The 15122-nt window shown below is 37.4% G+C and overlaps 2 protein-coding genes across 7 annotated transcripts; both read left to right on the forward strand.

Moving 5' to 3' along the window:
* Window positions 1-1853: 1853 nt before the first annotated feature.
* LOC111463387 (ethylene-insensitive protein 2-like) lies at window positions 1854-9152 on the forward strand. Of its 6 annotated transcripts, none has more exons than XM_023107311.1 (9): window positions 1854-1936; window positions 2037-2121; window positions 2676-3473; window positions 4006-4092; window positions 4258-4368; window positions 4450-4662; window positions 5187-5381; window positions 5497-8145; window positions 8347-9152. In XM_023107311.1, exons 3-9 carry the CDS (start codon window positions 3225-3227, stop codon window positions 8725-8727), a joined length of 3885 nt encoding a protein of 1294 aa, XP_022963079.1. In that variant the 5' UTR covers window positions 1854-1936; window positions 2037-2121; window positions 2676-3224; the 3' UTR covers window positions 8728-9152. The 6 variants fall into 6 exon arrangements, with proteins under 6 accessions (XP_022963079.1, XP_022963081.1, XP_022963080.1 ...); XM_023107313.1 differs by lacking the exon at window positions 1854-1936 and having other exon boundaries at window positions 1944-2121; window positions 2676-2976; window positions 3094-3473; XM_023107312.1 differs by lacking the exon at window positions 1854-1936 and having other exon boundaries at window positions 1944-2121; window positions 2676-2976; window positions 3142-3473.
* Window positions 9153-12668: 3516 nt separating this feature from the next.
* Window positions 12669-14983, forward strand: LOC111463390 (phenylalanine ammonia-lyase-like). Its single transcript, XM_023107317.1, has one exon. It carries the CDS (start codon window positions 12728-12730, stop codon window positions 14858-14860), a length of 2133 nt encoding a protein of 710 aa, XP_022963085.1. The 5' UTR covers window positions 12669-12727; the 3' UTR covers window positions 14861-14983.
* The last annotated feature ends 139 nt before the right edge of the window (window positions 14984-15122 follow it).

The following is a 15122-nucleotide window of genomic DNA, read 5'->3' on the forward strand; positions in this document are numbered from 1 at the left end:
CAAAATCCTCATTAAACGAACTTTTGTCCGCTATCAACTAATGGGTAGAAGATGATATTTGTGAAGCTCGGCTCTCATAAACTTGCCAAACCTAATCAAGTGAGTTTCTTTGGATTATGAACATTTGATGTTTCTTTTTGACTTTCTTTCTCGAAAAATTATTGAGAACTTTTTTTTTTTTATGTCTTTTGATGTGGACCCATTTCGAATCGAACCAAAATTGAATTGGGGTCATCTTCAAGTTGGTCAAGTGGTTTTTTTTTTGACGAGGCATGTGCTTTGACTCCTCTGTATCTCAACTTCTTCAGTTGCTGCGTGTCGAGTGTTCAATGAAATGCCACAACAAAAAACAAAGAGCTCCTTGCCTTGCCCACCCTACGACCCAAATCTCAAATACGGTGATATCAAGTTATGGCAACAAGGTCTTAGTCTTTAAGGCACGAGTCTTTATAATATGTCATGATTATGTTTGTTTAGAATGTGTTGTCCATAATTACATGTCATATCAAAGTGTAAATCCCAAATATGTGATATCAGCTGTGCAAGTCTTTATCAATATGACAGTAAGTTTTGTTGGTCGTTAGGGCACGAGTTTTTGTATAATAGAACACGTTGTCCATAATTACATGTCGTTTTAAATGCTAAATCCCAAATATAATATTTTGATGGCGATATCAACCGTGAAGTCTTTATATTAGGGATATGGCAAAAAGTTTTGTTGGTTCTAAGATACCAATCTCTGTACAATATCACTATCATGTTTGTTTGGGCTACATGCCATTTCAGTTTTTTTTTTTTTTTTTTTTTTTTTAATTTTTATTTAGCATAGTTATTTATTTGTATTGTTTTTTTTTTGTTGGTGCACGGGATAAAGATAATTTTCCTCATAATGTATTATAGAACATACGCCTAGTTCTCAAATGTTTTTATTCGGTTTTTCCCTTTAGTGTTTGTGAGTATTTAAGATTCGTGGGAACCTGAAGTAAGACCAACCAAATTGATTAGAGACTATAAAATTTCGTTAGATGATGATATATAAAAATGTCTATTTAACTTGCGGGATCCCTAATCCAAAGGGTGCGAGAAAATCCCCATCTAAACCATAAATGGGTAGGGAACAAAAATATTTCAAGGGCATAGGACGAATTATTTCCCCGCCTCTGCTTAGACCCTGCCTCACTCGACCCATTATAAAGAGTAATTTGGAGGGATGACTATTTAAAGGAAGAGAGAATTATTACTGATAATATTATTCAATTATATAAATATTAGAAGGATAATCCGTCCCCGACCATTATTAACCATTATTAAGGAATTTACCTTTTTGACATGAGACAAGCACATTATCATGAGCCATGATAGAGTCTACCTAGCTAGAATCTATAGACTATCTTCAAATTCACAATAATTCATAGATCTTACCAATAAAGTGCAATTAGTTCGATAAAATAAAAATAAAAATAGATATTATTCATTTTCTTCAATTAAATTATTATTATTATTATTATTATTATTATTATTATTATTATTATTATTATTATTATTATTTTATCAAATTCAAGGTAAATTAACTTAATAATTAAAATAAATATTTAATTTTAATGTTTATACAAGGGCAATAGAAAAATAATAAAATAGTAAAATGAATAATGGTTAAAAAGAAAAATTTAGTTGTTGTGCCGACACGTCGTTTGGGTTCAATTGACCGTACAGTTTAAGCAGCAGGCGTGAGCTGTCTGCATAAATCCATTAGAAAAAGATTAAATTAAAAAAAGAAAAAAAGATAAGTACTCTTTCACTCTCATCAGCTATAAATGAAAAAGGTGAAATTTTGATGGGAGTTGCGCTCTTTCTCTCTCACACGAACTCTCTCGTCAAGCTAGCTTCAAAGCCCACAGTGGGTTTTATCTCCAAATTTCCTTTTCTCTCTCTCTCTGTAAGCTCACTCTCTCTCTCTCTCTCTCTCTCTCTCTCTATATATATATATATATTTATATATACAAGCGTATGCAATTAACTCTGTAGCGTTTCTGAAGCATCTGTGAGATCTACTGCCCAGATTAAGTACATGGGTTGAATGAGATTTGCGAGAAACGGAAACCAGAAGAACAGCAGCCCAAGGTGAATAACAAAAGCAACATCAACAACATAATTTTCTAACCCTACTTTTCAATTTTGATTTCCCCTTTTCATGTCTCGTTTTCGGCTTTGCATCGGATCCGTGGTTTTTGATTCTGATCTTTCTTGTTCCTGCCTAATTTGTTGTGGTATAGTAGATTTTGGGTTCTGGGTTGGGGTGTATATTAAGTAATTTTTATTTCTTTGCTGCAATTTTGTAATACCCGCGTGGTGTTTGATGAAAGTCCCTGTTGGTTCTTCAGCTTCTTTTCTGCTTTTTGACTGTTTAGGGTTTGAATTGTAATGGGGTTGTGTTAATTGAGCTGCTACGACTGCATTACTTGCTATAATTGTTGACTTTCCATAAAAGGGAGGCAGGGGGAGGGGTTAGGGGTTAGGCTGGCATATTTATACCTTTAAATCGAGTGTTTTAAAGATTGCGGAACTTAGTTTGTTGAGAATTACTCTTTCTTGTCTTGATTCCAAAATCTTCTTCTCATTATGGTTCTCTCATAATTTTCTTTTGATGCTAATGGATAGCGTTTTGTTTGATTTAGGTCACAGTGGACATTGGTGGCAGTGGCTGTTATATTGGGGTCTGTTCCATCTGTGAAATCTGAATATTCTTTCTGGAGCAGGGTAGTATATAACAGATTGAAATTTTGCTTTTCTGGGTCGAGCTTGATTAATTTTTTGGGTTGGTCACTAAATTAATAGGGTTTCAACATCACTCTTGAGTGACATTCAAGTGTATTTCATTCTACGAATGCTAAGCAAAATAATCACAGCTACGGTTTGAGGATTTCAATGCCACTGAGACTTCTGGAATTGATGACAAAAGTTGAGACAATCAGGGATGTACGTGTTAAATTTGCAAAATATGAGCGAACAGGGATTATTTACAATGAATGAATATTTCTTATTGTAGAAATTGTTGCTTTCCAGTAAAAGAGTAATGAAACGTTGTAATTTTAGGAAACGCGAACAGCTGTGATGTAAATTAATTATCTTGGTGCTTATCAGGAAGTCTGTAGTTTCCTGGATTCGTTAGCCAAGCTTTAACACTGCCCTATTGGAGTATTTTGTGGGAAATCCCCATTAATACCATGGAATCTATGACATCGCATACAAATCATCTGTCGGGTGCTATTCATCGGTTTATGCCTTTCATTGCACCTGCACTTCTGGTTTCAATAAGTTATGTTGACCCTGGAAAGTGGGCTGCGACTGTTGAAGGAGGTGCTCGGTTTGGGTTTGATCTGTTTGTGTTAGTGCTTCTTTTCAACCTTGCTGCCATTTTGTGCCAGTATCTCTCGGCTAGCATTGGGGTAGTCACTGGAAGAGGTCTTGCCCAGGTACAAATTATTTGTCCTCGAGGCTTAAGCATTTTTACTTATAAGCTGAAACTATTGTCGTTTTCTTCTATTCAAATCCGTGGTCCATGATATTTGAGGGATGTATCTCTCGTTTCTTTGTGCACATGTTAATGTTTCAGGTGTCTATCAAGCAGCTTTTATCTGAAAATCAGTCGGTCGACAGATGCTGATTTTTTTCCGTGTTATATTAGTTTTGATTCCTTTTTTACAGGGTAATTTCATGTGTAATTCACATTTTTATTCTCCTCAGTTTTACATATGTGCGTAGAAGCATTTCCAGTTACTGTTATTCGTCTACGTTTTCAGTTTTAGGTTACCCTCAAGAACAGTTCTTCTTTGTGATGTTTGATACATTAGGTTGTATCCTTCGCTTTACGCCTCTTCCATTTTGGTCTGTGCCTGTGTATAGGTTCATTTATTAATTTTCATATTACTCGACTGCTGGTTGCTAAATTTTGCTAGAGCTTGACCTTTTTTTTCTCCCTATTTTCTTCTGTTGATAATACCAAAGATTTGCAGCGAGGAGTATGATAAGTGTACATGCATCTTCCTGGGAATTCAAGCAGAGGTTTCTGTGATTCTGTTAGACCTTACCATGGTAATTTTTATTTTCTGCTCACTTGTTCGAGCCAAACTTGTGATTCAATTTTGTTAAGAAAAATTTCGAGTGAAGCATGGTCTAATTTGATCATATTTTAACTCTTAAAATTTTTGAATTCCAACTTCATTATAAAGCTAAAATGTTATTTAAACAACGTACTAGATCTTGGGCATTTCACATGGACTCAATCTTCTACTTGGGTGGGACCTCTTCACGTGTGTCCTTTTGACGGGTGTTGTGGCTGGTTTATTTCCTCTTTTTGCTAATCTTCTGGTAAGTTCGAATCTTTTAATCATAATTTTTTTTTTTTGTTGTAGATGTAATTCATTATCTTAACGGGTTTGCATTTTCTAGGAAGATGGTAGGGCAAAGTTCATGTATATATGCATGGCTGGGTTTATATTGCTCTCTTTGGTTCTTGGAGTACTCATCAGCCAACCTGAAATCCCACTTTCCATGAATCTCATGCTGACAAGGTTAAATGGGGAAAGTGCATTTACTCTTATGAGTCTTCTTGGAGCAAGTGTCATGCCTCACAATTTTTATGTGCATTCTTCTATTGTGCAGGTGCTCCTCATTTCTTCTCTCGCTATCTGTCTTTGCTTGAGCATAGAACTGCGAATGTTTTACTTTTCCCAGTCAAAGTCAAAAGAGATTATTTTCGTCTACCAATATCTTAAGATTCGGATGTCATGCTGGGCAGTTCATTTAGACCAAAACTTATGGGATTGGATACTCCATGCTTGAAAATGTTAATATGCACATACATTTTCCTCCTTGCTAGATTCATATTTTTCATGCAAGAATCACAGGAGTTTCTATGTAAAGTAGCATATGTGACGTTTGTGAACGACTTATTTTTACATCCCTCAGTTCCTAATTTTTCAGCATCTAGATTCCTCTAAAAGTTTGCTGGTGTAACTTCATAATGTCTTGAATTTGATAAATTTGTGCTCGACATCCCCTGGTTCCTAATTTGAAGTATCGAGATTTATTTTTTTCCTCTGCAAAGGAAAAACTTCTATTTCTTCATAATATAAATTTAGATATCCTTACTTGCTTTATAATGCTATTTCATTATTTTCTTGCAGCAGCAGCAGCAGCAGCAGAGTCCGCCAAATATTTCCAAAGAAGTATTGTGTAATAATCATTTGTTTGCTATCGTCTGCATATTCAGTGGAATTTATTTGGTGAATAATGTTCTCATGAACTCAGCTGCAAATGTATTCTATAGCAGTGGCCTTGCTTTGCACACCTTTCCAGATGCATTGTCTCTAATGGAGCAGGTGTTCTACAGTCACCCTTCCCCCTTTAAAATATAATTTGCTTGTCTTGCTACATTTGCTCAGTAATACTGTGGTGCATATTGATTCTATTCCCCATTTCTCCCAAATTATGCAGGTATTTAGGAGCCCAATGGTTTATGTTCTCTTCTTGCTTGTTCTGTTTCTATCAAATCATATTACAGCTCTGACATGGAGCCTTGGTGGTCAACTGGTCCTGACTAATTTTTTGAAATTAGATATTCCTGGTTGGCTCCATTGTGCTACGATTAGGATTATTGCCATTATTCCAGCACTCTATTGTGTCTGGAGTTCAGGAGCTGAAGGGATGTATCAACTTCTTATATTTTCTCAGGTTATGGTAGCTCTATTGCTTCCATCTTCTGTGATTCCCCTCTTTCGTGTTGCTTCGTCAAGACCAATCATGGGTGCCTTCAAAATATCGCAGCTTGTTGAATTCATAGCAATTGTCATCTTTGTTGGAATATTAGGACTGAAAATTGTATTTGTTGTAGAGATGTTTTTCGGTAACAGTGATTGGGTGGTTAATTTGAGGTGGAACATGGGGAGTGGTTTGTCAATCCCGTACGTGGTTCTCCTTATTACTGCTTGTTCAGCGTTCTGTCTGATGCTATGGTTGGCAGCTACCCCATTAAAATCGGCCACTGCTATTGCCCAATTAGATGCACAAGTATTGAACTGGGATGTGCCGGAGGTTAAACCTGATTCAGCTGTTGAGAGAGAAGGCATTGATTTGGGGAAAGGCTCATACAGTGCAGAGCCTATAGCAAGTCGTTCAGACTTGTCTGTTCCAGAGTTTGATTTTGATTTGCCTGAAAATATTATGGAGCCTGTTCAGGTGCTTGATTCAATTAATCAAGGTGAGACTCAATCTAGTAGTGAAGTTCCAAGCTCCCCTAAATACGTTTCAGAGAATGTCATATCCACTGAGTTAGTCTCATCCTCAACTGTTACTCATGATGTTCCTGACTCGACACTGGCTGACAAAAAGGTCTTAAAAATTGATTCAGTGGAGCCAGTTGAAAAGACTGTTGGATTCGACGGCGACTTGCCTTCTGAGAAGGATAGTTACGAGGTTGATAACTGGGAGGCTGAAGAGCCACTGAAAGAGATTTCTGGGTGTTTACCGTCTTCAACATCTGAGGGCCCTGGATCTTTCAGAAGTCTTAGTGGGAAAAGTGAAGAAGGTGGGAACGGTACTGGTAGTCTTTCAAGGTTAGCTGGACTTGGACGTGCTGCAAGGCGCCAACTAACTGCAATTCTTGATGAATTTTGGGGGCAGTTGTATGATTTCCATGGAGTGGCCACTCAAGATGCTAAGGATAAGAAACTAGATTTATTGCTCGGAATTGATTCGAAACTTGTAACTTCCTCTCTGAAATCAGACGCGGTTGGAAAAGATTCTCCTTATTCATCACCTCTTGGAAGCAAAGCATCTAATCCAATTTCTTCAGGTTTATACGACTCCCCGAAGAGTTTGAGGGTACAAAGTGGCTTAGATTCACCCTATGGGGTACAAAAGGGACATCAACCAATGTGGTCTAACCACATGCAGCTTTTTGATCAATATGTCAATAGTTCTAGCCATAATGGTCTTGACTCCGGAGTGAAGCGCTATTCTAGTTTGCGCAGTTTGCCTTCTTCTGAGAGTTGGGATCATCAGCCTGCCACGGTCCACGGTTCTCAGTTAACTTATCTTAGTAGAATGGCCAAGGACAAAAGTTCTGGTCACTTGAATGGTCAATTGGATCCATCAGCCTCTAAATATCATACCTTGGGTGGTGCTGGTGGTGCAAGCTTGCGCGACTCGGTTGCTTTTGCAATGGGGCAAAAGTTGCAAAATGGCTTGGGTGCTTGTCAGGCCCCTGCCCCTGGATTCCCTAACTTTGCTGTATCCAGGAATCCTGCTTCTGAATCTGACCGGCAATATTACGATCTTTCCCCTTCTGGAACCGGTGAGAATTTATCGAGTGTATCTAATACCAAGAAATACCACAGTTTGCCTGATATTCATCGCGATCAGCATGTATCAGATAAGAGTTCTCAATGGGATAACGTGACTGGTTATGGATCATCTATCAGTCGGATACCAGTTCGTGGGTTGTCCTACTCAAATTCTGGATCAAGATCAGTGGCTCCTTTAGCATTTAATGAACTTTCTTCGTCAAGTGTCTACGGTGGCGCTTTGTCGCCACAAATGAATCCTCCTTTGGATTCTGGATCCTTCTGGTATAGACAGCCTTCTGAGCAATTTGGCTTGGATAAAAGTAGCAATTCTGAGAGTAAAGGAATTGGAAGGCTGCATACAATTAGTCAAGAAGCTTCTTTTGTTGTGAATTCAGAGGCTAGGCTTCTCCAATCCTTCAGAAAATGCATTGTCAAACTTCTGAAGTTGGAAGGATCAGACTGGTTGTTCGGGCAAAGTGATGGTGCCGACGAGGAACTAATTGATTGCGTAGCTGCCAGGGAGAGATTTCTTTATGAAGCTGAGACACGCGTGGTCCGTATGAAAGAACCTCCTCCATTTTCTCCTGATAGGAGATCAGGATCTGGAATGAAGAATGACTCGAACTTTGCAAATGTTTCTGTATCCTCAGTACCTCATTGTGGGGAAGGCTGTATTTGGAGATCAGATTTGATTGTAAGTTTTGGTGTATGGTGCATTCACCGAATTCTGGATCTCTCGCTTATGGAAAGTCGGCCAGAACTATGGGGAAAATATACTTACGTACTAAATCGTCTTCAGGTAAACGTCGACTATTTTTCTCCGTATCAATCACATAAGCACTTTTTCTATGTTGTCCAAAAGCAATATGCAAATACATCTCGTATCTATGCTAGTAGGAATCGTCATCAAAACTTCGGTTTAAACCGTCATGGCAGATCGCAAGATGGTGCGTTTTTGTCATTCTAATTGTGTCCGACTCTAATGAATACATCCTTTCAGGGTATTATTGATCCAGCATTTTCAAAGCCTCGCATACCGATGCCGCCATGCTTCTGCCTTCAAATTCCCCAAGCATTCCAGCAGAAGAGGTCAAGCCCACAAATTGCAAACGGAATGTTGCCTCCTGCTGCAAAACCTGGCAAGGGAAAATCCACTACTGCTGCAATGCTTCTGGATATGGTTAAGGATGTGGAAATGGCAATCTCTTCCCGAAAGGGCCGAACCGGTACAGCTGCAGGCGATGTAGCCTTCCCAAAGGGGAAGGAGAACTTGGCATCGGTCCTCAAACGCTACAAGCGACGGTTATCCAATAAGCCTGTTGCCACTCTCGAAGTATCACGCAAGCTTCCAGCAGCATCATCTGTTCCTTACAGCTCATAGCATTTACACCCAAACATGGTGATGAGAAGAACTAGCAGCTGTTTAATTTTGGAAAGCAGCTCATGGTCTGGAAAGAGATGCCCCCCCATCTTGGTCTTTCACTCTTTCACTCTCAAAACATGTATCATCAAAGCCCTTTGCTACGAATTTTCTTCCCACATGTTAGAATATGAATAGGATGTGACTCATTGGACTTGGTGCAAACTTGCATGGAGATTGATTGGTACGATGGTTGCACCGGTTACTCGTGTCAACGTAATCGCTGGAGAGACCACAAGGTGATCTGAAAAAGTTGAAAAATGTTCGTATATAGCAGACAGAGCTCTAATGTGCTGTGTATATATATTGTCTGTGCAAAACTTTCTGAACATTTCAAAACCCTTTTCCACAAAGGTATTCTAGTCTGGCTGTTTGTTACATGATGATGGATGGGGCTACTTTCTTTTGTTGCTGCTTTGGGTTATCAATTCAGATAATCTGATTTGGTTTATATCTAGGCGGTTTAGTCAGTTTCTGAGGTTATCCCCTTCTTTGGTGCCTAGATTTCATATCAAACAGAGAGGGAACAAAGTCATTCTTAATAAGGGAGACGTCTTTTATAAACTTTGAGAGGAAGTCTGAAATGGAAAGCTCAAAGAGGAGGATAATATTTGTTAGCGGTAGATTTGGGCTTGTTATAAATGATATCAGAGCCAGACACCGGGTGGTGGGCTAGTGAGGACTTTGAGCCTTGAAGGACGTTGAGCACCAAAAGGGGGTGGACATTGGGCGGTGTGCCGTGGATGTTGGGTCCTGAAGGGGGTGGATTGTGAGATCTCATGTTGGTTGAAGAGGAGAACGAAACATTTTTTGCAAGTGTAGAAATCTATTCTTAGTAGACACGTTTTAAAAATCTTGATCCAAAAGGGTAAGAAACAATTACAATTGAAACCCGGGACCTCATAGAAGGAAACATTGGTTTCAATAATGTAATTGTAACCGTGGGGCCTCATATTACTCAAAGCACATGGAAGGTTTCCAATAGTTCGAATTGCTGTGGAGGCGTGATATCATTTTTCTCGATGATGTTAATGAATAGATTCATGTCCTTATCATTCTTGGCCTCTTTGTAGCTTTAAAAGCGAAGTCGTAACTTATACGTTAGCCATTACAATTATGGATAAGGATAAATAAACACAGCAAGACTCCACTCCCTCAAGGACAGGTGATCTAAATGCTAAACTATTGATACGATAGAAATAGAAATTGAGTTGGTTTTCACGTCTGTTTAGTTCACGCCTGTTTATAAGAGAAGAAATAGTTTGAAATTAAAACACAAATTATGTGAACAGAAATCGTTAGCTACTAAGAAAAATGTAGAGCCTTAACAATATTTGGTCGTTGAAATGAATTAAATAGGGTTTAAATTCGTTTATAGGATTAATAAATATTTAATTTATAAATTCAATTAAATAAGATTTAAACTCCTTTGTTTTATTAAATTTTTTTCATTATGAAGAAAAAGAATTAAATGAGTATTTATTTATTTATTTTCCATTTTTGGCCCAAATAAACACGAAAAACCAAGGGAGAATATAAAATTTTATAATTGAATAATATTTTCCTTTTATGTACTTAAATTGACAATATTAGAAAATTTCCCATCTCACATCATAAATAAATAAATTCATTTCAATTTTTATTATTATTAAACTAATTAAGGTTTCCATTATTGCAATTCTAATTTTAAAAAACCATACATTAATTAATTTGAAATTTTATTTTTCAATTATATATAAATGCCCTCAAAATCAAATATTTTAATATATTTGTCATAAGAAATCTTTCCCAAAAAAAACCCACAAATATATGTTTCTCAAGTCGTAATTAGTTAAAGACATATATTATCGACTAAAAAATTTAAAGGTGTTCGTACTTTGTAAGTTGAATTTGGACATTTTTTAGACTCTTCCTAATTGTTGGGGTTCGTAAAATTGTTTACTTTTTAAATATTTTCTGGTCAATGTTGATACGCTTCAAGGTCCAAGTGACATTGATGTTGAGCAAGGTGAAAAGTAAACGATACCTCAACAACGTTGACGATAAAAAAAGAATCCATAAGCTAAATACTAAATATGCCAAAGCAGCTAGAAGATAGATGACCAAGTGGCTGGCTTGTTTACCACACAACTTAATCAAATCATGCTTAGAAAAGCCATAAATACATATACGTTGGCTAATTAAGGGAAGATCATATAATTATACGTTCGAAACACCATCTCGATTGATATGAGACATTTCGGAGAAACCAAAAGCAAAACCATGATAGTTTATACTCAAAATGGATAATATCATACTATTGTGGAGAGTCGTTGTTCTTAACATGGTATCAAAGTAGCCATGTCAATTCTCTCAAGTCTCGAATAAAGGGTGGCTCCAAAGAAAGAAGACTTCATGGTTTATACGTAAGAAACACCATCAAGGTTGTTCTAACATATATGTCACGACTGACGGTATATTTTACTTGTTTTATTTTGATACAATCACATAAGTTCGAAGATTAGTAAGATTCAAATTTGAAAGGGTTTTATTATTTACCAATCATTCGATTATTTCTTTCTATATGTGATCCAATCAAATAAGCAACATTTATTACATCAACCTAAGGTAAGATTTATCAAACTTTGGTTTGATCTCTAAAATTTAAGAACAATAATTTTCTATAGCCTCATCATCGAATTAGGGTTGTCGACCGTCGTGGACGATAGACACTTAATCAACCTCAGTACAAAATTTTTCGATTGACAACACTAACCTAACATAACTCTAAACGTCTATCGATATATATATACACACATATATATACCAATCCTCCAAGGAAAAAAGAGCTCCACCAACTCTCTATCAATAATTGAAAATTGTAAAAGGCTTCAATTATTCTCACCAGCTCCTTTTTTTTTTCTCTATTTAAAATCCTTTTTGGAGGCTGAATTGGAAAATGACGAGTTTTTTAGGTCAAATTCACATAAAATTAAAAGAATTGATAATATTATAAAATGTTTGCTAATTAAATAAATATCCACCAGTTTGAATTTCTCACCCATAATCTTAAAATAAAATAAAATAAAATAAAATAATTCAATGAAAAATTCAACAACCCCCTCTCATCTACTTTTATTCAAAAATCAACAAAAAAAATTATAATTATTTTTTAAAAAGGAGTACTTTAATATTCACGTGTGATTATTATTATCATTATTTAATTTTTTTTAAAACACATAAATAAAAAATCTATTAAATAAGATTGGCTCCAAATTTAGAAGAAAAAAAAAACAGCTAAAATGATAAATTGCAGATATAGAAAAACCAGCCAAATAATAGCAAAAAAATAATCCACTCTACAAGAAATTAAATCCAACCTAAATAAAAAAATTAAAAATGTTTCCATGTTACTCATAAATTATAACCCGGAATAAATCTACTCACGATAGAAGTTTATTAAGAATAAATATCAATCACTATTATCTCTGATCTCTCACGAAAATAAGTCGACTCATTTCACTCAACTACTTATGTGAGTGTGAGGATGCTTCTTGCTCTAATTTTCGCGTTCGTTCATGCAAGCAAATAATAATAACCACGAAAATGTGAACGTTTTGAGTTATTTTTAGCTTTTAATGAGAAAAAAAAAAGGCCATATTTGCAAATTTTTTAAAAAAGTTGCTCTATTTGTAAATTGTCAAAAGAAGAGAGCATTGATGATTGTTTTAAAAAAAGTCGTCAATTTTGACCTTTGAAAATCAGGGAAGGCAGGCAGCGTTGATCCTCGTACTCTTTCCAACTACCACTTCTTGTGTTGTTCTGCTTCCACCATGCTTCCTTACTTACCACACCCACCATTTTTTCCTTTCTATTTAACCCTCCTTCCTATCCTCTCTTTACACAATTCATTTTAACTCAATTCTTTCTTCTATTATTTCCTTCATTTTTTCCCATTTACTTTTGTTCTTTTCATCTAACAATGGCAGCCATCCACCAAACCAATCACACTCCCTGCCCCATTACTACTCTTCCCGACCCACTCAACTGGGGTGTGGCTGCCCAGGCTCTCAAGGGAAGCCATCTCGATGAGGTCAAGCGCATGGTGGAGGAGTACCGGAGGCCCCTTGTCAAGCTTGGCGGTGAGACTCTCACCATTTCCCAAGTGGCCGCCATTGCCACTCGTGATAATGATGTGCTGGTCCAGTTGGCCGAGTCTGCTAGAGCTGGCGTTAAAGCTAGCAGTGATTGGGTTATGGAGAGCATGAACAAAGGCACTGATAGTTACGGTGTTACTACTGGCTTTGGTGCTACCTCTCATAGAAGGACCAATCAAGGTGGAGCTCTTCAGAAGGAGTTGATTCGATTCTTGAATGCTGGGATCTTTGGAAGTGGAGCTGAGTCCACCCATACTCTGCCCCACTCTGCTACCAGGGCGGCCATGTTGGTGAGAATCAACACTCTTCTCCAAGGCTATTCGGGTATTAGATTTGAGATTTTGGAAGCCATAACCAAACTTTTAAATAGTAACATCACTCCCTGCTTGCCTCTTCGTGGAACCATTACTGCTTCGGGTGATCTTGTTCCACTTTCTTATATTGCTGGATTGCTCACTGGCCGACCAAACTCTAAGGCTGTTGGACAAAATGGAGAAAGCCTTGATGCAAAGGAGGCCTTTCAACAAGCTGGCATTCCTTCGGGGTTCTTTGAGTTGCAGCCTAAAGAAGGTCTTGCTCTTGTCAATGGCACTGCTGTTGGTTCTGGGCTGGCTTCGATTGTTCTGTTTGAGGCCAATATCTTGGCTGTTTTGTCTGAGATTTTGTCAGCCATTTTTGCCGAAGTTATGCAAGGAAAGCCTGAATTCACCGATCATTTGACTCACAAGTTGAAGCATCATCCTGGTCAGATCGAGGCTGCTGCAATTATGGAACACATCTTGGATGGAAGTTCTTACATGAAAGCTGCAAAGAAATTGCATGAAACCGATCCTCTCCAGAAGCCAAAGCAAGATCGTTATGCTCTTAGAACTTCTCCTCAATGGCTTGGTCCATTGATTGAGGTGATTCGATTCTCAACAAAGTCTATCGAAAGAGAGATTAACTCAGTCAACGACAACCCTTTGATTGATGTTTCAAGGAACAAGGCGATCCATGGAGGCAACTTCCAAGGAACTCCAATTGGTGTCTCCATGGACAACACTCGTTTGGCCGTTGCTTCAATTGGAAAGCTCATGTTTGCCCAATTCTCAGAGCTTGTCAATGATTTCTACAACAATGGGCTTCCTTCAAATCTCTCTGCAAGCAGAAACCCGAGTTTAGATTATGGATTCAAGGGTGCAGAAATTGCCATGGCTTCTTATTGCTCTGAGCTTCAATATCTTGCAAATCCAGTGACAAGTCACGTCCAGAGTGCAGAGCAACACAACCAAGATGTTAACTCTCTTGGTTTAATCTCTTCAAGGAAAACAGCCGAAGCCATTGACATTCTGAAACTCATGTCATCAACATTTTTGGTTGCATTATGCCAAGCAATTGACTTAAGGCATTTGGAGGAAAACTTGAAGAACGTAGTAAAGAGCACCGTGAGTGTAGTGGCCAAGAAAGTTCTCACCACAGGTGCCAACGGTGCACTTCACCCATCAAGATTCTGCGAGAAAGATCTACTGCAAGTAGTGGACAGAGAATACACCTTTGCATACGTAGATGATGCCTGCAGTATGAGTTACCCATTGATGCAAAAGTTGAGACAAGTTCTTGTGGATCATGCTCTGGGAAATGGTGAAGAGGAAAAGAACGCAAGCACTTCAATCTTCCAAAAGATTGGAGCTTTTGAAGAGGAATTAAAAGCCATGTTGCCCAAGGAAGTGGAGAATGCAAGATTGTGGTATGAAAATGGAACATCAAGCATTGAAAACCAAATTAAGGAGTGCAGATCTTACCCATTGTACAAATTTGTAAGGGAAGAGTTGGGAACTGGGCTGGTAACTGGGGAGAAGGTGATATCTCCTGGAGAAGAATGTGAGAAGGTATTCAGGGCGCTTTGTCAAGGGAAGATGATCGACCCAATTCTGGAATGCTTGAAGGAGTGGAATGGTGCTCCTATCCCCATTTGCTAGTCATGTTCTTGCTGAACCAGAGGATCCAAAATTCAATTTGCAGTCCATTTAAAAAATAAAAAAGGACTCTTTTTTATTTATTTTGTTTTGTTTTGTTTTTTGTTCTTTTTGTTTTTTTGTTTTGTTTTTTCATTTGCCCTTACAAGTATAATGTTCATGTGTAATATTTGAGAAAATTTACCCTAATTAATATTCAACATAAATTTCTTACGTTTTTTGGTTTTTTTGGTTTTTTGGGTTTTTTTTTTTTTTTTTTTTTTTT

This window comes from Cucurbita moschata, unplaced genomic scaffold, assembly GCF_002738365.1.
Source record: "Cucurbita moschata cultivar Rifu unplaced genomic scaffold, Cmos_1.0 Cmo_Scf00028, whole genome shotgun sequence".
Taxonomy (NCBI): Eukaryota; Viridiplantae; Streptophyta; class Magnoliopsida; order Cucurbitales; family Cucurbitaceae; genus Cucurbita; species Cucurbita moschata.

What these genes read in the sequence shown, in the direction of transcription:
- LOC111463387 (XM_023107311.1), top strand. Translation starts at nt 3,225, where the DNA reads ATGGAATCTATGACATCGCATACAAATCATCTGTCGGGTGCTATTCAT. An exon ending in CTGGAAGAGGTCTTGCCCAG is followed by an intron (nt 3,474 to 4,005) that starts GTACAAATTATT and finishes ATAATACCAAAG; the next exon opens with ATTTGCAGCGAGGAGTATGA. An exon ending in ACGTACTAAATCGTCTTCAG is followed by an intron (nt 8,146 to 8,346) that starts GTAAACGTCGAC and finishes ACATCCTTTCAG; the next exon opens with GGTATTATTGATCCAGCATT.
- LOC111463390 (XM_023107317.1), top strand. Translation starts at nt 12,728, where the DNA reads ATGGCAGCCATCCACCAAACCAATCACACTCCCTGCCCCATTACTACT.